This window comes from Ambystoma mexicanum, chromosome 2q (assembly GCF_040938575.1).
Source record: "Ambystoma mexicanum isolate Mex_15411 chromosome 2q, UKY_AmexF1_1, whole genome shotgun sequence".
NCBI classification, from domain to species: Eukaryota; Metazoa; Chordata; class Amphibia; order Caudata; family Ambystomatidae; genus Ambystoma; species Ambystoma mexicanum.
Window position 1 is genome coordinate 1,291,554,617 of NC_090924.1, and position 23,886 is coordinate 1,291,578,502.

The 23,886-nt window shown below is 47.1% G+C and overlaps 1 protein-coding gene across 3 annotated transcripts in view; it reads left to right on the top strand.

Moving 5' to 3' along the window:
• CPNE4 (copine 4) overlaps window positions 1–23,886 on the top strand; it is a 1,706,709-nt gene that overhangs the window by 1,524,170 nt on the left and 158,653 nt on the right. For 2 of the 3 annotated variants that reach the window (XM_069648719.1, XM_069648720.1), the window contains exon 12: window positions 15,196–15,262. In XM_069648719.1, coding sequence (XP_069504820.1) covers window positions 15,196–15,262 — 67 coding nt within the window. The remainder of the gene's footprint in view (window positions 1–15,195; window positions 15,263–23,886) is intronic. The other variant, XM_069648721.1, reaches the window with a different exon arrangement.

Consider the following 23,886-nt stretch of genomic DNA (forward strand, 5'->3'; position numbering starts at 1 on the left):
GGTAGGAGAATATTGAGGATGTGCTGGGAAGAGGCGGTGAATCACGTTTTCTGTCTTCTCACTATGGTGTTCCTCACCGATTTGAATGTCGCAGCCTGCGCGGCTTGTTTCTGCTCCGCCCCCCCAACGCGAGATCACATCAGTGGGTTTCCCCTGCCTACATACTCTCTCCTCCTCCTTCCTCCACTCGTCTGATTTAAATACACTTCTCTTCTTAAAGAGATGTCCTCTTTTCCTTTTGCTAATAGTATCACTTCAGCGTTTCTACGTGATTTCATCGCCGCACTTTTCATCGCTGGGTTTTTTGCCGCGATTTCTTTTGTTGAAAAAAACATTGCATTTTTCTTTTTTTCTTTTTTTTATATCCCGAACAGCCAAACCCATTTTTTTAAACATTTACCCCCCCCCCCAAAAAATTCGATGTTTTTTTTTACGAAAAAAAAATCGCGGCAAAAAACCCTGCGATGAAAAGTGCGGCGATGAAATTACGGTATACCCACTTCAGCATTCTCTGCGGCCAAATATAAAGATGTTACATTCTTCTTCCCAGCAGCCAGTCCCATATATGTCAATATGTTGGCCAATCTAGGGAGTTCCTCATAGGAACGGGCGTCCTTGTCACCTGAGGGGGAGTCACTTCCAGTGAGGTCCCCCTTTCCCAGAACCCTCAGGAGGTTGTTGCAGAGCAGACGCACTTCCCTAGCCTCAAAGGGGGTGGCTCCCCCTCGGAGAGAAGGGATCCATGAGTCGTTACCACATCCAGTTGTCTATGAATGGAGGGGCAATTCAATGTGTGGTGCCCGAATCTGGAGGGAGAAAACCTGCAAAACATGTCTTTGCTGATTGCACTTGTGTTCTTGTCACTCATAATGTACGTAGTGTACTCTAAATTGAGTCTTTTCTTTTTTTTTGATTTTGCTGATTTTCATCAACTTTACAATATTTTTCGTACATTAAAAGAACAATAGAACATAAAATCATTCTATTAGATTATATGATCATGAGCACATGAGACCATTCATTTATCCTGTGTTATCACATTAATATTAAAATCAATAATATTTGCTGAGCACATGTTACACACATATGACCCCCTTTGAACATCATCAATTGTCAAATTTTGTTACATCTTTTAGAATAAAATGTCCAATTTTAAGATACTCTCCTTTACTCAGAATGACCAGTCATCTCTAAACAAGACTCTTCAAGGCTCCATTTTTAACGCATGCAAAAGCCCAATTGCACCCACTCTGACTGATGTCATAAGTCCATTAAATATAATTTGCCATAATAGAGCAGCATGATTTGTGCACACTCTTTCAATGGATGTTTCAAATTCTGGATGCGCAGTGAGGATTGTGTCTTTTCACTGGCATGTTGCGCAATCTGGAAAAATGCATGCATTTTGGACACCTCGTACACTAAGTGGTTTGTAAGAAACGCGAAATCTACTGGCAAAAGGAGGCAACTGTCCCTTTGAGGCTCCCAGCCCCGCGTCACAACCGCAAACAACCCATATTTCCTTTCATATATATTCATGTATTTATAAGCAAACTATTCAAGTATTAGCAGAGATGCTACACTGCTGTTTGGAAATATCCCTGTTGGTTATGGATACACAGATTTTGAAGGTTATTTATCTTCTGGTGTAACATAAAAAGCATGTCTATAAATTCTGCATTCAGTTTTTATGCTCTGACAAATTGACTTTGAGTTGTATAGTGGAGCGGGGGGCATGGAGGGGAGTTATTGCTTCGGCTGCACCCATTTGGTCCATCCATAACGAGCTGCATGATGTACTGCCAGCATCTAACTATCAAGCTGGTAGTAAAGCATTGGATTCCTGTGGAATTCGCCTGCTAAATGCAGGCAGCTTCCATAGTAAAAGGAAGGCGTGAAGGCCATTCTGCCTGTGTTTTACTCTACCTGTTAGGTAGTGCTAAAGCACCACCCATGAGCCAAAGCTATTGCACTAGAGCACTGCTCGAAAAGACCCATGCGGAGGCACAAATTGCATGTACGTGCAGTTTGGTTACTTTCCCATCCATTGACTAGCCCAGGCCATGTTAATCCTTATGGCTCTTCCCACTCACTTCCTGCCCCTCCTTGCCCAAAACACATCTTCCTGGGATCTCCTTGAGCTAGATTTATCAAGCCTTGCCAACAAACTGTGTGCTCAAATGGCCTGCTGGCGTGTTTTCAAAGCACTCTTCTGAGAGTTAACTACTTAATTAGCGCTGTAAATGCACTAATGCTGAGCCTTCAGCCACTCGATTCATAAGCACTATGGGTTTCCTTCACTGAAGTCCTGTTACCAACAAATAATGACAAAGCCAACAGTTTTTGCTTAGTTATAAATATTAGCCATTTGCCAGGCACTGTTATTAGATGCCCAAATAGTTGCCCCATTATGCAACTGCTCCCGTCGAGGGCCAGTTACTAGCACTGCGTATGTGCTTGGCTAATACCTTCCCCATGCCTACATAAAAGCCAAACCTGTTGGCATTGTCAATGCTTGTAAAAGCTTGTAGTGAAAATGACATAAAATTGCACAAAGTGGACATTTCTGCACTGAAGTGCAAACCTGGCAGATACCTTCTGTGCAATTGACAAGGATTTAGAAAATGATGTCTTCAGTTTCATGAAGACTGTTGTCACTCTGCCCCCTACAAGTCCTCTTTGAAAGGTGGCACTTTCGTGTACAATTTAATAACCCATTATGCTTCTCGGGGCCTGCATAGGAACAGGTATGGTAGCCCATCATCTACAAACTCATCATAAGAGTAATAACCCTGTAGATGGTATTGCTAGGGGCAACAGCAACGGTTCTTCCGTTTACCAACCTCGGGAGGATGAGAGGCTGAGTTGACCCTCCGGGCTCTTACCCTGGGATACTTTACCATGCACTCATCCTAGAGTGAATGGTTCAATCCCTACAAAGGATGACATAATTTGCCAAATTGCTTTTGTTCATTATTCATATTATTTTTCTGATATGCATAGCTGCTTACACTGTGCCATGCTATGCATTCTAGAGAAGCGTTGGCCATACTCGTATTTACTTGCTCAATGAGTGCTATCTAGGAGTGGTCAGAAGATCGAAGGCGAGAACCTACTGGCGGTCATTTCCCACTCCCCAGGAGCATACACACATGGCGTTGAACCCTGACATAAAGGGGTAAGGCAGGTGTAACACCTTTTTTATGATCTTGGAGGAATTTCTTAAGTTTTGCAAGCTGAGCTGACTCAGGAAATGGCATGACCAATTCCGTAAGTCTTTTCTAGTCCGCCGGAAACATCATCTGGTTTTACGCACGGATGACATTTTCAAGCTGCCGTAAAACCAAGGAATTCCTATGGAAAAGGCTTATAAGTTTACTTAAATCTGGCGGACTCCGTAGGAATCCATTGTAAACGATGTTTGCCATATTGGGGTCAACATTGAGCAGGTCATAATTTCTGCTTTCATTCACCCCTCCCCCTTTACTGTTCCTGAGGTTTCAGTTGTCACTCCTGCCTTCCATTGCAGGGGGATGCCCGCCCTCCGTAACCCCTTGATGGAAAACCGTCTGCAGTAAAGTAACCTGCTCCACATAGAGGCAGTCACACTATTTGCATTACAAACTGTAAGGCCTGTTAGAAGGCATTTCTTTTAAGCTACGTCCTGCACGTGTTAAACATTGCAGGGAGGGTGCTCAAGTGCATGGAAGTGCAATCCTTGTCCCTTTCATGCAATTACCACTTCTGTGAAAATAAGCTCCATTCTGTCTTTGCACCAAAATATTCAACGTGTCCTGATAGAGCCTCTTCGAAGGGAGGCTTGAGGGGCAACAACATGTGAATTACAAGAACAGAGTCTATGAGAAATGAGGGTACTTATGGAAACTGACACACACACAGCTAAGCCACAAGCATGACAAGCTAAAAACTCTGTTCTCTCGCGTCAGCTACTTTCGCCTCAAGAACAGACTCAGCGCGGAAAACAATTCATCACACTCCAGGTGGTTGCTTAGTGACTGTGGTGCTGCCCGATGACAGGGCGCGCATGCGGCGACGTGACGTTGCACGCCGCCGCGTGCAACATAAATAAATAAACAGGGTGATTCCCGGCCGCGTCAGAGCGACCGGGAAGCCCGAACCGAGAGAACGTGTCGGAGTGAGTCCTTCGGGGTCTGGGGCTTACGGGAGGAGCCGGGGGTCGCAAGCAACCCCCAAAAGTGGCGACGAGTGGGGGAAACGATGCCTGGGCCCGGGGGTGACTTGACCGGCAATTCTTTTCTTGATGCAGCAAGGTCGTCTTGAGACGGCTGGTGGCCATTTTGCGGATCAGGCCATGAAACTTCTCTGATCTCCGGTTTGAGCAGAGAGGTGCATCCAGGCCTAAGTTTTGGCAATCCTGTCAGCAGGCAGTTATACCTGCATGTGATTATGCCCAGTTGGTGATTTTTCATTTTCCTGGGTCTCCTACATCGAGTGCAAGCAAGGAGGAGGGCTACAATGGCTGGGCCTGCATAGCCCACATTTCTTTCTTGTCCTAATTTTTGGAGCAGTTGGAAGCTGAGGCTTGTCTTCATATTCTTCATCATCAGACTGGTGGCCCCACTCATCTTCATCATCACCGAGGTGTGTTGCAGCAGCTGTTTCTCCAATGGTGCATGCTGGAGTAATTTGAACTTGGTGTTTGAATTGCGGCCCCTGTCTTCCACGCTGGGGGTGCCTGTGCGCTCGAACTGATGAGTGATACTGAGGACCAGGATGGAGTGGCGGTGCAGCAGCCTCCACGTGTGCCAGCAGCACTTCAAGGTTTGCTGACTCCAGTGAAGCTGGCACAGTAGCCTCCAGGTGGTCAGGCAGGTCTTCCGGGTCCTCTACTTCCAGCACAGCCCGCGGCAGCACCTGTTGTTCAGCAGATCCCCCTGCCATGGCTCAGGTACGTGCACAGGTGGCTCTGCAGCCCATCCCGGAGTTTGATGTATCGGGCCCGCCTTCCAGTTTGGGGCTCAGATGGAGGAGGTGGGTGGACCGCCTGGACATGTACTTTCGGGATGATGACACCCGGCTGGCAATCATGCTGTACTCGGCAGGTCCCTCTGTCCAAGAGACTTGAATCGCTTCCGCCAGGGGATGGATCCTATAATCAGGCGAAGGCCGCTCTGCAGGCTTACTTTCTGCCTCTCGCCAATGCGGATTATGAACGTTTTGTTATGCTCTCTGCCAAACAGAAAGACGATGAGACTCTGGACACTTTCTATGGCGTTTCTCGCTGGTCTGTGCTTGGGGTGATGCTGAGGACATGATCAGGATGATGCTTATCCAGGCGTGTTCATCAGGCAAGCTAAGGCGCCAGGTGTTAAGGGAGCCCGGAATCACGCTTCAGCGCATCCTTGAACTCGGGAGGTGCCAAGAGGTGTCGGAGGCGAGGGCAGCTAGAATGGAGGCAGGGTCGCGCCCCATCAAGACCAAAGAGGTATGTGCGATGTGGCGAAGTGGCAGGGGCACCCGAAGACCTGGCGGCGGTCCCCGGGACGAGCCGGGAGGGCAGGAGAAATCTGCCAAAAATGTGGGTATGACCTGCCCCACCCAGCGGAATGCCCTGCGGCTGGAAAACCTGTGGACGGTGTGGGCTACCGGATCCGGATCATTTCTCGAGGGTATGCAAGGCAGCAATGCCGGTGTTGGTGCCGAGGGGCCTGGGGCGGTCCAGTCTCAATCGCCAGGATCGACCATCCAACGCCGCTCAGGTGGATCAGACTGAGGAGGATGCCCAAGTGGAGGAAGCAGAAGAAGAGGAGGAAGAGAACATCTTATTTGTCTCGAGTGTGGGGATCCTGAAAAGTAAGAACAGGAGACAGCCAAGGTGCGTGGTCGAGGTGAACCGATCTCCAGTCCCATTCCTCGTGGACATGGAGGCGTCGGTGAATGTAATGGCCCGTGGACACTATGATGCCATGGACCAGCCCCCCAAGCTGGCTGCTCCCAAGGCCCGCATCTTTGCCTTTGGTGGTGTTGACCCTATCCCTCTGGATGGTGTGTTTGTGGCAAAAGTAGAACATGAGGGCTCCCAAATCACAGCACGATTCTACGTGACACCGGTGAGCACCAATACGTTGTTAAGTTGTGCTGCAGCAGAGGCCCTCGGCATCGTCAGCTTTGCATACTCTGTCTATTGAGAGGACATTAATGACTTGCTCGAGAAGTATGCCGCACTGTTCAAGGGGATCGGGCAGATGGCCGGTGACCCAGTGAGGTTACACATTGATGAATCGGTGCAGCCCATTGCCCTGAAACATTGAAGGGTACCGTTTCACCTCCGTGAACATGTCAACAAGGAGCTGGACAATTTGGTCAATCTTGACATTATAGAAAAGGTTGAGGGCCCGAAGCCCTGGGTGTCCCCGATAGTGGTGGCACGGAAACCTAAACAACCCGATGCTGTTAGAATCTGCATCGACATGAGGCTCCCGAACAAGGCCATTAAGAGAGAGAGACACCTCACCCCGACGATCGATTACATCATTGCGGATGTACAGGGTGCTCGCTTCTTTTCGAAACTGGACCCCCGGGCGGGCTATCACCAGGTTGTCCTCCACCCGGAGTCGAGCTATATTACCACCTTCACGACACACCGAGGGCTATACCGCTATAAGAGACTGAGTTTTGGTGTGTCCTCGGTGGCGGAGGTGTTCCAGAACATTATTCGGGGCACCCTGGCTGATCTACAGGGCATTTTGAACATAAGCGACGACATCCTGGTGTTTGCAAGAACGGAAGTAGACTATCTGAGGCGGTTGGCGAAGACGTTCGGAAGACTACAATCCTTGGGACTCACCCTCAACAAAGAGAAGTGTGAATTTCTGCGACCATCGATAGAATTCTTTGGCTTTGTATTCAAGGAGGGGGGTGTCTCCTGATCCCAGCAAGGTGCAAGACATAAATAAGGCGCAGCCTCCGGAGTCCGTGTCTGTGGTGCGATGTTTCCTGGGCATGGTTACATACTGTGGACGATTCATTAAAAATCTGGCCTCCAGATCGGAACCGCTCAGGGCACTGACAAGGAAGGATGCCATCTGGAACTGGGGCCCGCTAGAACAGGCAGCTTTTGATGACATAAAAGGTGCCCTGGCAGCTGAAGACACCATGTCATTTTTCGATCCTGCGTTACCGTCAGAAATCATCGTCGACGCCAGCCCATTCGGCCTGGGCGCCGTGCTAACGCAGATTGACAGTGATGGGGGTGTCCGCCCGGTGGCGTATGCCAGCAAGGCCCTGTCCGATGCGGAGCAGCGGTACTCGCAGATCGAGCGCGAGGTGCTGGCAGTACTTTGAGGATGCCGGCACTTCCGGCTCTACGTCCTTGGACGCCTGGTGACGGTGGTGACAGACCACAAGCTGCTGCTTCCCATCCTAGCGGGGTTGTCATCCAAGCCACCGGCACGCATTGAGAGGTGGATGCTCGCCCTTTTGGAATATGGAGTTACCTTGGTATACCGGCCAGGGGCGAACAACGCGGCAGACTATCTCTCCAGACAACCTGGGGCGTCCGCAGGAGAAGACCATGACGCCTGTGCAGAGGAGGCAGAGGAGCACGTCCGGGTGGTGGTGGAGGCGGCCACGCTGAATGCCATGCCTCTCCAGGAGCTGGAGGCAGCTGCAGCGGAGGATGAGTGCTTCACAATCCTAAGACACTCGATGCAACAGGGCTCCTGGAAGTCGGTGCTGGAGGCTTTGGCGGGGCGCACTCAGGAGGCCAGGACCAGACTTGAGCAACTATGGAAGGTCTGGGAGGAGTTATCGTTCCCAACATCCGGCCTTCTACTCCGCGGAGATCGGATTGTGGTGCCCCAATCGAAGGAGGACAAGGTGATCGCCCTGGCACACCGTGGTCACCAGGGCTCCGCCAAGACCAAGGCACGCCTACGGCTGAAGGTGTGGTTCCCTGAGCTGGAACGCAAGGTGGATGACTTTGTGGCGGCCTGTGTTTGGTGCCAGGCGGCATCTCCCCTGCAGCATGAACCTGCCATAGAGACAATGCCTAGGGGGACGCGCCCTTGGGAAATTGTTCATGCGGACTTTGGGTCCACCACTATGGGCACCCACTTCCTAGTTCTGGTCGACGAGTACTCTAGGTACCCCGAGGTGGAGTTTGTGGACTCTGTGGCGTTTGAGCACATCGTGGTGGCCGTGGAAAAGGTATTTGCGGCCCATGGTTTCCCATGCACGCTGTGCTCGGACAACAGGGCGCCCTTCCAGAGCGAACGCTTCTCGGAGCTGATGGAGAGCTATGGGGTGGTGCACAGGAAGATCATGCCTCTCTGGCCCCGGGCCAATGGTGAAGCAGAACGGCTCATGAGGACTCTAAATAAGACCTTTAGAATTGGTCAGGGGCAGGGGCAGTCACTCCAGAGAGGCCTGTACCAGTTTCCGAGGGTGTACCGCACCACGCCACATGCATCCACTGGAGGGGCCCCGGCAGAGGCATTTTTCAAGCAGTGTCCTCGAGGCTTGCTGCCGGAGGTAGGAGAGAAAGAACCTGGGGTGATCAATGATCAATAAGTCGAGATGGACCGGCGGATGAGAATCGAGCAAGAGAACGTTCGGAGAGGGCTTCGCCCGCAGCGGCTGGAGCCAGGCGATGAGGTCCTCATTCGAAATAGGCATCCCCATGGAAAGCTCTCCCTACCGTATGAACCGGAACCGCTGGATGTCGTCGCAGTCCGGGGATCCATGGTGACTGCATCGGACGGCCGGTCTGCGGTAACTCGCAAAGTGAGTTTCTTCAAGAAGCTGCGGGATCCAAGAACTGATCCACCTCCTGATCCAGACCCAGGAGAGGTCCCTGAGGATGAAGGGGAAACACCCTGTCTGCCTGAGTCCCCGTCCCGGGGCATGCCCGTGGACAGATCACCCGTGCCGGAGCTGAGCAGGAGGTACCCCCAGAGGGCTGGGCGAGGGAAACCTGCTCACCTCAGTGATTACGGGTTGGGTCACCTGGCTGATTGTCCTAATGATGAGAACTGTTAAGTAAGGGGACCCGGGTGGATGTCAATAAAGGGGTGCTTTGAACATGGGGTTTCGTGAGATGTTATGTATACATTCTGGTTTGGTTTGCAGTGTCTAGTATTAGTATTGTTTATTGTTCTCCCGGAAAAAGGAGGAGTGTGGCGCTGCCCGATGACAGGGTGTGCACGCGGCGGTGTGACGTTGCACGCCGCCGCGTGCAACATAAATAAACGGCGCGTTTCCCGGCCGCGTCAGAGCAACCGGGAAGCCCGAACCGAGAGGACGTATCGGGGTGAGTCCTTCGGGGTCTGGGGCTTACGGGAGGCGCCGGGGGTCGCAAGCAACCCCCAACAGTGACCACCAGTCTGTGATGAGCTGGCAGCGCCCCATCTCCCAGTACATAGTGTTGCTGCGTCCACAAACGGTAAAATCAAATCTGTAACGAAATGTCAGTTTTAATGTCAGTTAGTTGGACTCTGACCTAGCCCCTACGCCCCCGACCAACTGCCACATGTGCACACTGGTGTGCAATGCCAGCAGCTCCAGCAGCGTGGCGATTCTTCGCTTTCAAATGGAGGAGGCCCCCGTGTCCTGCGGCCCCCTCGGTTACTCTGACAGGAAACTGAAAACAACTTTCTAAAGTTATTGTTTCGGAGTTAAAACCCCTCCTCTCCCACTTCTCCTAAACGCAGCTGTCTTTCTATGTTCTGCATAGAAGGTGACAAGACATATCCCCCATAATTAAGGCAAACACAGACATTAAGAGATTGCACTTGGATAATGCACATCCTTGTGGAATGCACATCCTTGTGGAATGCACATCCTTGGGGAATGCACATAGTCAATGCGAAACCCATTCTTTTAACGGGAAAGGTTCAAAGCAAATACTAATGAAATGTTTTACTCTAAAGGTTAATGTTACTAAAGTTACTTTTCTCGAGTGGCCCCTGAGGTGGCAGTTTGGGTCGAAAAGAAAGAAGGCGCTGACTCCATCTAGCCTTGCCCCGATATCAGATGAGCGCAGATGATTTTGATATGCAGTGGTAAGGAAACCCACAGTGTGGCAGCCCGCATCATAAAAACCTGGGCCCCAATGCAATGTAAGGGATTTTGTTCAAAGATCAGTGGCCTGAACGGAAGCCTTGGTGGGCTAATATAATGTAAAGGCCCTTTCTAGAAAAGGCGGCCTTGATGATTCGCCCGCTGCCTGATGCACCACATGGCGGCATCCACCTGATGCACCACATGCCGGTATCCGCCTGATGCACCACATGGCGGCATGCGCCTGATGCACCACATGCCGGCATCCGCCTGATGCACCACATGCCGGCATCTGCCTGATGCACCACATGCCGGCATCTGCCTGATGCACCACATGCCGGCATTTGAAGATCCGGCATTTGAAGATCGGTCGCTTTCTCATGGCTAACAAGTACATTCCCGTCAACTAGAATGTGCACCCATATGGGTCTAGGAAATCCTCAAGCGTGGCACCCCAATAGATGCCTAATGACGAAAACCTCATTGGATGGTGGGCACATGGCAAACACTTAGATATTTATGGGGGCCTGCACTACTAGGCACTTTCAATAGGCACTTCTGACCTTCCCAGAGTAGACAACCCCACTCTGTGAATAAAGATACCTGTAAGTAAAATACCATGGGCGGTCTGCTTATCACTTCCTGTAACCTGTTTTGCTCATGTATTACTACATACATTTGTGTTGTGAGAAGGTTAAGGAGAACCACAGAGCCTACTATAACTACAGGTACACAGAGAGACCCAACCCAGCGAAACATTGAAGGGCAAAAGCATTTAAAATTCATGACGCAAATCCGAGAATTTGGTAACGGGTGGGGAGCTTTAAAACAGCCATGCAATATTTATCAATGAGATATTTTTGACATCATCTGCGACTGGCGTCGCTGGCAATCAAAAAACCCAAAGGGCAGTCTTTGACTAGTAAAAGCAGCAGTGAATCCAGATAGTAGCAGGGGATGACCACCCCATGAGTCCCTGACCCATGCCTGATGGCGTGCCCTCTGCCTCCCACTAGGATGAGTCAGAGAACTTCAGCGCTTTGGTGTAAGGCGCTTTATAAATCATTAAATACAAATACAAATAAATGCAAACTTTCTTTGATTAAAAAATGTGTTCGAGAGTGAGCACCATTGTGTTGCCCCCAAGCAATCAAGCTTCCATCCCTGCCTGCATGCGGCATGAGGTTCTTTGATTCTAGGATCTATCCATTGGCTACTGCCCCACCCAGAGAGAAGGCTACAGAGCAGCAGGCCACAATGTGTAGATAAATTAAAACGATTATTTATATGAGTGTGTGCTTCAATGAAATGCAGTGCAGTGTCTGTGTGCGTGCAAGAGCTTGATGCATGTGATGTGCCTTGTGTGCGCGTGTGTGTGTGCGCGCATGTGAAAGAGTTTGAGTGTGTTTCATGCATTTGTGTGTGTGTGTGTATGTGGGGGGGGGGTTTGACAGAGCATGCCTCATAAAAGTTAGTTATGGTACAAAACCAGCATATATTGTGTGCACGACAAAATCAAAGTTATTTACAGAGGCAATGTCAGCGTATATTGTGGGCACAGCAACATAAAAGTGATTTGCAGAGGTAATGCTGGCAATTATTGTGCATGCAACATCATAAAAATGATGTGACAATGATGACATTTATAGTGGTAATGTGGGCATATATTGTGGGCCCAGTTTCATGAAAGTGTTTTACAGTTACAATAAAAGCATGTTTTGTGGAAGTAAGAACAAAGCGATTTACAGTGTTAATGCTGGCATATATTATGAGGGTAACATACATGTGGTGTGACATTGCTGACATATGTGTGAATGCAGTTTCACAAACATAATTTCCATTAGCCATGGTGGTATATATAATGGGTGCAGCTTCAAGAAAAGCATTGTGAACATGATTTACAGTACAATGCTGGCCTATATTGTGGGCACTGCTTAATGAAAGCAATTTACGATGGCAATGGTGGTATATAGGCATCATGAAAATGTAATATTCTCTTCTGTTCTAACATATACTGGATTTTTTGCATGTTACCCTAGAGATCAAAATGTGAATTGTGTGGCTAGCTACACAATTTCGCACAGAAACTGTGCCTTATAATGCACCATTTTAACCCACTATTATATTAATGTTCTCAGTGGAGGACCCCTCTTCCCGACACACTTACCTTCCATACTTTACTCAGGGCTTCCTCACTGTAGGTGGTCACTCACACTATTAATGCCCTCCACAGACGATACTGACCTCTAGCCACTGACCTTGAAGCGTTTACAATGCTGGTGCCGTCTCAGGGGCCACTGCCATGACTTGCCACTGAAAGCTGCCTCTGACACTGGGTACATGCCTGGGATCTGAGTAGTCTGACAGCTGCTTCCTCCCACACTTCCTGATCGCCAACAAAAGAAATAGCTCCAGTCAGCTTTTGTGTATCGCCTTCTCTTGTCACCTGTTTCTTCTGCACCGCACTTTAGATGCCATAAGAATGGAAATAGGGCTCTTCTTATTTTGTAAGTTGTACTTCTCACTTACATAGCACCTTTTACCATTTTTATAAGTGATCTCTTTGTTTTTTCTTGGTTGACTTTTTCATTTTTTAAGTGTTCTCAGGGCTCTGAATATGTTATAGCCTGAGTTGGAACTAGCTTTTAAAAAATGAAGAGCTCTTTTACCATCAGAATCCGGGATGCGTTGGAGGGTTGATAATAGAGATAAACATCGGTCCGGACCAAGCGGTCTGGTAATGTCACCCCTTCTCTCGTTTGCAGCTCTAGCTATGCTTAGACATGTGTACTCACTCTCACAGGAAGTTACCAGCCAGTACGGTCTGCGGACCCAGTCTCTATCGCATTAACAATTTTTATCAAGGGTAGTTTTCAGGTGCTACGCTTCATTTAGCTATTGGAAGTAACTTTGTAATGGGCCATAAAAATGAATCAGGTAAGTGGAGAGTGATCTTGCTCAGATGGGCCTTTTGTCATGTGATGATGGGTGTAGACTTTCCTCTTTTCCTCCTCATTCCCTCCTTCTCTCCTCTGCTAATCCCACAGTTGTTTAATCAGTGTCATTGGCCCTTATGCATCCTCGGGGCCTTGACGTCCCACTCCAAGCTCCTGTCTATCCACAGCACTTTGCATCTGCGCACCCTGCGCTCTGGAGTCTCGCACTTTCATCTCCGGCGGCCCAGGCAGTGTAGCACTCAACATTCCTAGCACTTCGACTATGGCTCACCCACAAGCTCGGACTCCCCAACACTTACACCCTCATCCCTCTCCTTTCTGCACTTGCACGTTCTGAATATTCACAAGGCATAGTAGGTATGTCCCTGTCCCTCTACCCCCTCTGCTCTTTAATATTGTGTTGTAATGTACTTCCCACCCTTGCGCCCTCGCACCCCTGTGGGCTCTTTGAAACCGTATTTTCTTATTGTATAAGCACCGTACAAGCAAACAATAAATAAATACATAAATACATAGAAGTGTTTTTTCTGGACTATCTCATGTGAGGGGGAGAAGGTGCCCCCCTCCCTTAAATATATTATTGTCTCTCACTTCCTACAGCCAAGATCACATTTCTTTTGTAATTCTTGCTTCTGATCATGATGAAATAGAATAGGATATTCTTTTTCACAAGGCTCTATGGAGATGTTGCTTAATATCTATGGTTTATGAAGGAGATACATATTATAAGAAAACATATGGCAGGTTTCATACCCTGAAAATTAATGCTGAAATTGATCTTTGGCCGATCTGAATTAGTCCAATGTGCCACATTCATTTATATTCAAGAACAGTCCACTGACCTGAAATTGTGATCAATCAGTCGGAATTGAAATTGGTTGCTCCTACATTGTAGCCCCAATTAGTCTGGATCCTTCAAAATTGTGTATCTCGATTTCTGTTTATTTATCTAATCTTTTATCGACCAGATATCATTTTGGTCAATAATCTATGTTCTGTATTTGTATTAGGTTTTATATACTTTAAACCTTAGTTTGGACTAAACACAGGGCTGAATCTGTTATATAAAGTAACATATAAGATAAATACGGGGTTTAGAATATGAGGAATGACATGTTCTAGACATGGGGTGTGTTATGTGGGAATGTAAGGGGCCAATATGGCACCGAGGTATTGACTGAGGTGTACGGTCTTCAGTTTCCTACGGATCTGCAAAAGCGTTAGCATGGTCCAGCTTACCACCAGGATGGATTACCAGTAAGCAGGTGTGTAAAAAGCATGAGTCATATTTTTCCTTGTTTGCCAGTACCTTCTCGAGCCTAGCGATAGCCTTGTTCCAGGAGCAGTGCAGTCCACCTAAGCTACAGCGTTTGGATAGCTCAGGGGCAATGTGCTCGCCTTGGAAGCAGAGGTTCGATCCCCGGATATACGCTTAGAAACCTCTGAGTAGTAAGCGCATTATAAATGACCTATCATATCATTGCAGGTAGGTAGGCCGGTGTGTGAGCAGTGGTTGCATTATAAGTTCTGTTTTCTTCTTCTCAAAAACAAACAATTCTTGTAAATGTTTGGCCATAGTTGTTCACAGAAAGGAACTCAAATATTCATGACCACAGGTAATTTAGCAAATGGTGCATTTTCTGGGTGGGCTAAAATGTACTTTGTTGCTAAACTGCTAATTACCACTCTTCGGCCTAAGATTTTAGTACTGACAAGAAGTCAAAAACAAATTGATTTGCTACTAAGACAAGTCGATTCCTTAAAGAAAACCTATTTGTACAAAAATGCACTGCTTTGTTAAAATTGCGGCATTCCCCAAGAAACCCTTTGATTCTGCAAAGAAGCAATCCATTTCTGACAGAGCCAAATTGCTACAAAACAAATCAATTCTTTGAAAAAGAAACGTGCCACTATTTGCTGATCTCAATTCTGTGGGAACAAAGCTACTGTTTTGATTTGTTGTAAAATAGGTCATTGTTTGGGCTCAACCTGATTGGCTTTTCAGTATCCACATGAAAAAATACAGCTTTTTCCAATCATGTCATGTACTAGTACTTGGGTAAACTGTGCCTGAGGTTAGCTGATTACATATATTTGCATAAATAAACAAGTGATCATTTCACTTAATGAAACAGCTTCTGTGTCTTACATCAACAGGGGCCATTAAAGAAATCATCTTTTTTCCTTTTGTTTGCAGTGATAAAATGTTCCCAGCGTTGGGCTTTGGGGCCCGGATACCACCGGAATACAAAGTAGGTGCACAGGTGAATCACTTGCATTTAGCGTGTTTTTAATATCCAAATGCATTTGGAAAAACTGAGTCGCTGTGTTTGATAAGAAAACACAACTAAAGGTTATACTAAAATCTATGTCTGCCTTTTCGTCATTTTAGAGAGAGAGTGTGTGTGTGTGTGTGTGTGTAGTAATAATAAATATGCAAGATATTAGATTGAGAACTACTAAGCACAATTGAAACCAAAATCAACATATTATCGCCCACTAATGGCATCATTGTCCTGAAATAAGCAACAGTATGAGTACCTGTGAGAAAACAGCTTCCTGCTCAGCGATGGAGCTGTACATCTTGGGGAAATTGTTGTACGGTTTCATTTAAGATGGGAAGGTGTGAATCCACACAGAAGCGGAGATAGAGGTCCTGAAGGAAGCAAGAAAATACTCTGTCAAGGGTTTTAATGAATACTTTCACCAAGAAGAAGTCCACTGTGTAAATGTCAATTCGTGAGGGCGGACGGACACCAAGAACTTGTGTATGTGCACAGTGGGCAGCAGGACCCATGGATGAGGAGCGCTATGTTCAAAAAGATGAAGCCGCAAAACAAGACTCCCCCAAATGTGAAAGGTTGACTGCCCAAATTGTTTTGCAGTGGGTGATTGATCACCATGTAAATCCCCTTTGTGCATCTTTTTCATCCCTTCCAGCTAAAGAACCTTCAAATTCTATTTCTTTCAGGGCATCATCTCGCCACACGCCCAAAAACCGACCAATATCCCCTTCAGACTAGCTCTCACCGTCCCATGTTTCTACTCTAAACTCACTAATGCGGAACACTCCAGGACTGCTTAACCGACCAACTCCACCTCATATCCTCTTTCTATGTCTGCTCCAATAGCAATAGGCCTTTTCTCTCCTAGACACCGCCCCTTGCCCCCCATTCTTCTCAACCCTCTACTAACCTCTCTATCTACCTTACAGGTTCTATTTCCCTGCAGCCCCCAGCGGTTTAGGATGAAAGGATCAAATACAAAGTTTCGAAATGCAATTGTTTTGAATCAAAAGGACGGGGAAAAAAAATCGAATGCACTTTTTTCTTTTTTTGGGGGGGGGGGACCCCCACCACAACCCCCGTTTTGTGGGCAAAAATCACAAATTTAACCTATACCAAGGGCAAAAAAAATAATACATTTAAAAAAAGGCATTCGATCATTTTTTTTTCCAGTCCTTTTGAGTCTAATGTATTGTATTTGACCCTTTTGAATTCGCCCGGCAGCTCTTTCCCCAGCTGTAAAAAGTGGAGACTGCTGATTTATGTTGTTCTGCGTTTATCTTTATTTTGTATTTTTCACTGCTTTTCGATTAATATCAATTCTTTTAAACCCATTTTAGGGATGACCATAAGGTCATCCCTAAAATGGGGATGAAATATAATTATGAAATCACTATAAGGGGATAGATGTGTAATTTAAAATCACTTACCATTTCAATGCAAATGGTGAAATTAGTGTTTTCCAATTTATAATTTGTGAAAAGGTCCAAAAAACAGAGGTCAACAAAATGTATTGAACGGTACCAATCACGATTATACTTTCATTTATATTGGTCCTGCCTTTTTATTGCGAATTACATAGTATTATTATTCATGTTATTTGTAAACAACTATCAGAAATGCATTCAATATTTCTGGTAAATTAATACAATCTAGCATAATACATTTAAAAACATATCAATAAGCAGAGATCGATAAGGGGCTTATTTATGAATCTTTAATTCCAGAAACATTCTGGTAGGATGGCCATTATTAAGATAGTAAAAACTGTGAACTAGCTACAAACTCTAATTTCATCAATGATCTCACTCCAAGGAGGTGCAGCTCCACGCGGTCGGTTCCACAAACAAGGAGAAATTGACAGAATCCAATTTGGCCAACCTAGTTTATGTGACCAGACCAGACCCTCTGTGGCATGGGTGGGAAAGCAGAGCATGATGGTAAAAGAGGCAGAGTTAGAACTCGCAGAGCCAACATAACTCATAATAAAAGGGAAGGAACCTCAGTACAGTGAAGGCTTGAGAGGCGGGGTTTAAGAAGAGAAAGATTGCCAGAGGGCATGAATCATTCATTGTCAGGAACTGGGAGGGGAAGTATTTTGCTGCTGCACTGAGACACTGATGGAGAAAGCCTCTTATTACCTGTCTCTCATGCAGAGAGGCTGATGCCTGAAGACCTTGAAACAATGAGCTCCTAAATGGTACTGAGAACCTATTGCCTGAGAATGATGGTAGGGAGCCTGAAAGACATCCAGTATCTGAGAGGGGCATTGAAGAGTTTCTGGAAAGTACACAGAGCCTGAGAGGGGCAATAAATGCCTGAGATATGCCTAGAACATGAAAGCAACATTCAGATATTTTAGAAAGTGCCTTAGGCCTGAGAGCAACACCAAGAGGCCTGAGTGATGGGTACAGCCTCAGAGGGGTCTTAATACACTTTAGAAATGTTCTAAGGCCTGAGAGAGAAATTAAGAAGTCTGAAAGACACCTGGAAGCCAAGAGGTATGGTGTGAAGCTTTAGAATGTTCCGACAGCCTGATTGTGGCATTAAGAGGTCCTGAGGATGCACTGAACTGAGAGGCAGTGCATCAATTTCACACCCTGCAGCATTGGCCTGAGTAACATTGATGTCCACCGAAAGGCATCCATTCCTCTCGCACGCTTCCTGAAAATGTGCCGGAGAGTGAGGGTATTTCTGCGTGATGTATTGCTACATTCTTTATGTTTTAGAACTGGATTGGAGAGATATATCTGAGTATGTCCTTTGCCCATGGACTAATTTGAAATTCCGTATCTGCTAGACGCCTGTTGATAGAGAACATTGTTGGTTTTACTGGTCTAAACTGGGAAGCTCCTCAAATGTGAAAAACATAGAAATGTTCAGAGATTGCTGCTAATCCCAACAATTCGAGTAACTGGAGACTTGGGTGCACTGCTTGACACCACAGATTGCACCAGCGAGCCAGTTTGATGGCATTCATGGTTAGTATTAAGGGTGGTGGAGCAGAAAGTGAAGCACCTCTGGGTAGATGAGCTGGTGCTGGTCACAATTGGGGAGCAGTTCCGACTTATAATAAGAATACAGATCAAGCCAAGGAAGTCAGGATTCTCTAACATTTTGTGCACTATGCAGGTGTCCTATATTGCCTGGGAACAAGGTGATCAGATTGGGCACTTGTCTTAAAGAGCTGGACCACAGTGCCTATGTAATGCATGATGTCCAACATAGCAACTGATAATGGGTGCATTATTTACACTGACCAGAGTCTATGAAAGTCAAGAACAGTTTGAGATCTGGGAGGATGGGGATGTGTAGTACATAGAGCGGTATGCATCAGCGAAGAATCTCTCCCGCATCTCCCTTCCACTGATTGTCACTTGAAGCCTTGCCCATGGGCATAACAGTGGGATGGTAGGGAGCAAGCATCTTTCCAGGGCATCTTGGACTGCACTTTGCTCTAGCTCGCTCCAGCTGACCACTGCCCTGCAATATAGATCAGGTGATCATGCCAGAAGACCTCTGTGGAGGCACAGCCCCCTGAGCCAACCCAGGCCTGGTCAATGGTTGTGCCCTTTCCATTACTGCACCCTACCCAGCAAGGTCTCAGACCTACTCGCCGTACTGAACTAATGGCCACTGCAATTCTACACCACCTGAGAGAGGAAGTGCGAGGTGGTGGTGCCTGGGTCCATGCTCTTGCTTGATCTTTCAGTAGCTATCGAACATGTCGATCATCAAATAACCAACTCCAGAACGTAAGCTCTTGGCATTCGAGGTACAGCCTTACAATGGCTACGATCATTCCTCAGTCCACACATGTAGCTTGTGAAATTTAGCCTCCAAAATATCTCATTGCACAGTAGCGCATGGTTCGCCATTATCATTGTTGCTTTTCAATTGTATGTAGATCCGCTGATGAAAATATTTCTGCAAAGTGGCTTCCTATATTTGAATTACGCTGACGACTCTGAAATCATAGTGGATCATGCAGAAAACAGAGCCATAACTTTAGCAACAACGAGCGAATGCCTCCTGTCCATCAAGAAGTGGATGGATGAGAATTATCTGACGATAAGCCCTAATAGACCTGAGATTTACGTTGTTCTTAACGGCATCGTTGAATGCTTGGAACTCATCCTTTTGGCCTTCCCCTTTCACTACCTGCCCTTATCTTGAGCCACATGTTAGACACCTAGGAGTCATCATGGATATCTAAAACCTGCCTCCTCCATAAGAAAAGATTAAAGGGTTTCCTTCCCTTGTTACCCTTCCCTCAACAAGTGATTGCTGTAAGTGCCGCTATCACCTCTCGTCTAGATTTTAATTATAGCATCTACCTTGGAGTCTTAGCCAAGTAGCTACTGAGATGGCAAAGAGATTAAACTATGGCATTGAGGCTACCACTTAAATTAAACAACTGTGATCATTTATCATCTGGATTCGCCTCCCTTCATTGGCTTCTGGTCAAAAATCGTGTGATCTTTAAGGACATGTGTTTGGTAAATAAAAGTGTGCATGACACCAGGTTGTTCTTTCCCTCACACAAGCATCAAACGTACCTTCTGTTGCGACCACACGGACTAGAAGTAGATTTAAAACCCGGAGTAGCTAGCTAGAAAACAGAAGCTTATGGGTCATTGTTTTTCTGGGCTCACCACAAAACAATGGAATCCCTCTACAAAATGAGAGGAACCTTCCGACCTTCACAAAGATTTGCCAGACATCTCTTTCACTTGAATCTATCTTCACTATCTCATACTACTGCACTGTCTGTTCAAATAGTGCCAAGATGCCTTTGTGGTGAATGTGGGCACATTATGACACTTCTAATATTATTTGCTCTATTTGGAAGGAAGGAGCTGACAGTTTGGTGCTGTACCTGCCGCACCACTAGAAGTTGCACTGCTAGAGGTGGCGCCAGAGGTGGGGAGCATTGGGGGATCATACCTAATCAGCAACAAGACATCAACCTGCCACTCATCATGGGGGTGCCAGAGGGTAGAATGAAATCTACGCAAGTCAGCTGCAGTAATCAGATGGGAGAATGCTCCTGGTAATGGACCATGTTAGGATGGAAATGGTGTCCCTTTGTGCTCAGGGAAACCAGGTTTCTCTCACACCAATGGGCCATGTAAGGCCAGGGGAGTTTTGCTTCCCCAGACTTACATGGCCATTGATCATGCAAGCTTGGCCAATGTTAGACAAGCAAACCTCTAAGGGGCAACCTTGTGCATCCCTGCTTATAAACATTGTCTGGGGCACTGAGGGCCTGACACTGTGCACATTCCAGAAATCAGGACATATGAAGAGGTGTTTGATTGACATCTTACCCTGCTTTGTGCCTTCAGGGTGTGCAGGGCAGAGCAGGGCCGGCCATCAGGTCCATCAGCATGTGCAGGCAGGCATCCGGAGTAGAGGTGGTTGTGGCAAGGCCTTCACCCTGGTGTTGCCAAGCAGGGGTTGGGGACCCTCTCAACTGACGCGAGAGGGAAGAAATCCAGAGCCAGTTCTTGTCCTGAGGAAGGCAGTAAGCATTTAGAGTGCCCTTATTCTTGTGGAAGCGTGTTTGTGAGCAGTCCACTTGCATCTCCTGCACTAGCTCCTATATCAGATGCTTGCCCGTCTTTTTTGCTTTCTCCTAGAGACAACTATTCCAAACGAAGAAACAAGGACCATTGAAGCGAGAATCTGTGTCAAGCGAACCACGCCACTAACTAGCAGCTCTCCAGCCCCTGGATACTGCCTGCAATCAGAGGAGAGGAGAGGAGAAGAGAGGACAGGAGAAGAGAGCAACACAGTGATGCCATACACACATGGCGGTCAGGGAGACTGCGCGGTACAGGGAGAATATGACAGCAAGCCCATAGCACTGCAAACTGACCCCCACACTTTCATAACATCACGATTTATGTTCGGGGCAACAGTAACAAAGCCCCTGTAATGGTGTCAGAGAAGGAAGCTGACATAAGGTTGGCATTTTGGGAGTCATAAACATGTACTTATAGTAAAAAGAAACCCTAACTATCCCTATATTCTAAGGGCGTTTCCCTGCCTCAACTAATGCTAAAGGATCCGTCAGAATGTCTGTCAAAATAAATCCAAATTCAACCATACTGTGTCACACCCTACTTCTATCCCTTACACTACAACTAAAGAATAATATAGTCCAATAGAAAGTTCCTTCTCCAGGAGAATCACTCCCATCTCCTGGTATTTGAATGGTGTTCACAAAATGTGTTCTTGCAAAGGATGCTGGGAGGAATTACTCCCTTCTCCTGGCTTGTGCTTCCAGCAAAACCTTTGTACAACTCAACTTTCTGGACCAGGACAGTGACTCCTTTCTTCTGTTATTGGTCTGCACACTCCAATATAGTTCACAAAAGGCTAAGAGGAATGACTCCCTTCGCATGGCGCCTCATGTATATTCAGAAGGTTCCTATTCTATTTGTCGCTGTCTCCTTTTTGGGCCTCCACTGACACTGCTCCCAGAGCTCCACTCTGTCCATCCACAAGACGTGGTCTGGTTATCAGGACCACAACAACTGGCGATGAGGATAAAGCACAGAAAAAAAGACATAAATAAAAGGATGGGCACTCTGCCCTCTGCCGTGCCTGGCGTCCAAAGGCAAGAAAAATAAAGAAGAAAGAAAGAAAGAAAGAAAGAAAGAAAGAAAGAAAGAAAGAAAGAAAGAAAGAAAGAAAGAAAGAAAGAAAGAAAGAAAGAAAGAAAGAAAGAAAGAAAGAGCTTAGTACACCCTCAGAAGACGTGGCAATCCATCAGTCTGCCGCACAAACAAAGGTGAAGGGTATTCTGCCCTCCGAAGACATGGCAATCTGCCACTCCACAAAATAGGTGGTAGTCTGCTACAAAAGACAAAAGTAAATGGTGGTCCGCCCTCATCACAGACAGCAGTCTGCTGCACCAAAATATGAGGCCATTCCACCATTCACCAATCCGGCGTCGGACGATCCTGGCAACTGAATAAAAAGGCAAGCCACCATCCTACTAAAGGAAATTTGCTGTCCTGCAAAAAGAAACATGCCCACTCCATACCGTGATCTGCTGAACCATCTCCAAAGCGATATCCACCAACCACTACCACCTGCCTGCGTGCGTGGGTCAAGGAGTCACAACCACGCTTACCTGGAAAAGGACACGTCCGCTAACCTCATCCTTCCAGTGGGGAAAGGCCCTATGCCGTGCTGCGGACCCCACCTACCACAACAAAGTCATCTGCCGGCACCGAAATGTTCAAGAGACTGCCACCCACCCCAAACGCCAATCCTTCAGAACTCAGCGGAAACTCACCTCTATTTAATCTACTGAACTCCAGAGAAGCAGCAGACTTCCTCGGTGCTGTCGCCTCCCCCAAAAACAAATCCTTCAGCCCTCTGTCATCCAACGTCCTTAGCAGCCCACTCCAGCCAATGAAGTCCGGCACTCCAGGAAGCATCTGCTCAGACCCATCATGTGCTCCCATCCAACACTCCAGGGAGCATCCACTCCACCATCTCCATCCGGCACCGTGGGAAGAAGTTCCTGCCGGCGTAGGGTCATTCCAACCAACACCACACCACCTCGTCCACAGCCCAAAGAAAATTGAGCCTGACGTCAAACCCATTCCTAACCCAACAGCATGAAGCCATCCAATTCTGCCGCCTGCATGCCTATAAACAGGATACAAGGCCATTCCCGCCCAGAAGCGGTTACACTGGTGAAAAAGCCATTCCTGCCAGCTGCACACCCGCCAGATAGTGCAACCAACCCGCCCACAACCTGCAAGGACATTTCTGCTAGCTGTGCTCCCACTAGAAGGAGCCACACAACACACCACAGAAGAGGGTGCAACACACCACAGAAGAGGGTGCAACACCGATCCTACCGACCAAAGATGACACGGAGGAAAAGCGGCTATGAATGAAAAGTAGTTGTCTCGCAAAGAACACAGACGACTACAAGGGTTACAAGGATGTGATGGAGTGGATGGAGACGAAGATACAAGAAGTAGAATCCATCTGGCAGATGGTGGAAGAGGGGAGTGAAGATGGACTCATACATGCTGTAAGGCAGCCCTCCTGAAAACCAGACACAGAAAGAACAATCCAAATGTACTTGAATATCACTCATGCCCTATGCTGGGGCCTACCTATGTTTTCATAGCTGCTGCAGAAGACTAAATGTGTTATCCCCACATTTCATGCACCCCTCCTGCGGCCGTGCACGTTAATTTCCTCGTGCACTTATATATTTTCCTCACCCTAAATTGTTTGGGGCGGGCATGGGGGCTGGATGTGCATCCCAACAATGGCAAAGTCAAAAGGGGTACAGCGATAAAATAATGACTGCTGGCGGGGTACAGCGATAAAATAATTACTGCTGGCGGGGTACAGCGATAAAATAATTACTGCTGGCGGAAAGACGCATAGCGGCAAAGAAGGAACACACTATGCAAAGCGTCCAGAATGAAGATGACTGGGTGGAGAATATGCGTGAGTAACCGGGGATGAGAATCAGTAACAAAGGGATGAGAGACTGGAAAGCACCGGAAGTAGTGGTATCAAACAGGAAACAATTCCAGGAGAAAGAGACCAACACTGCAAAG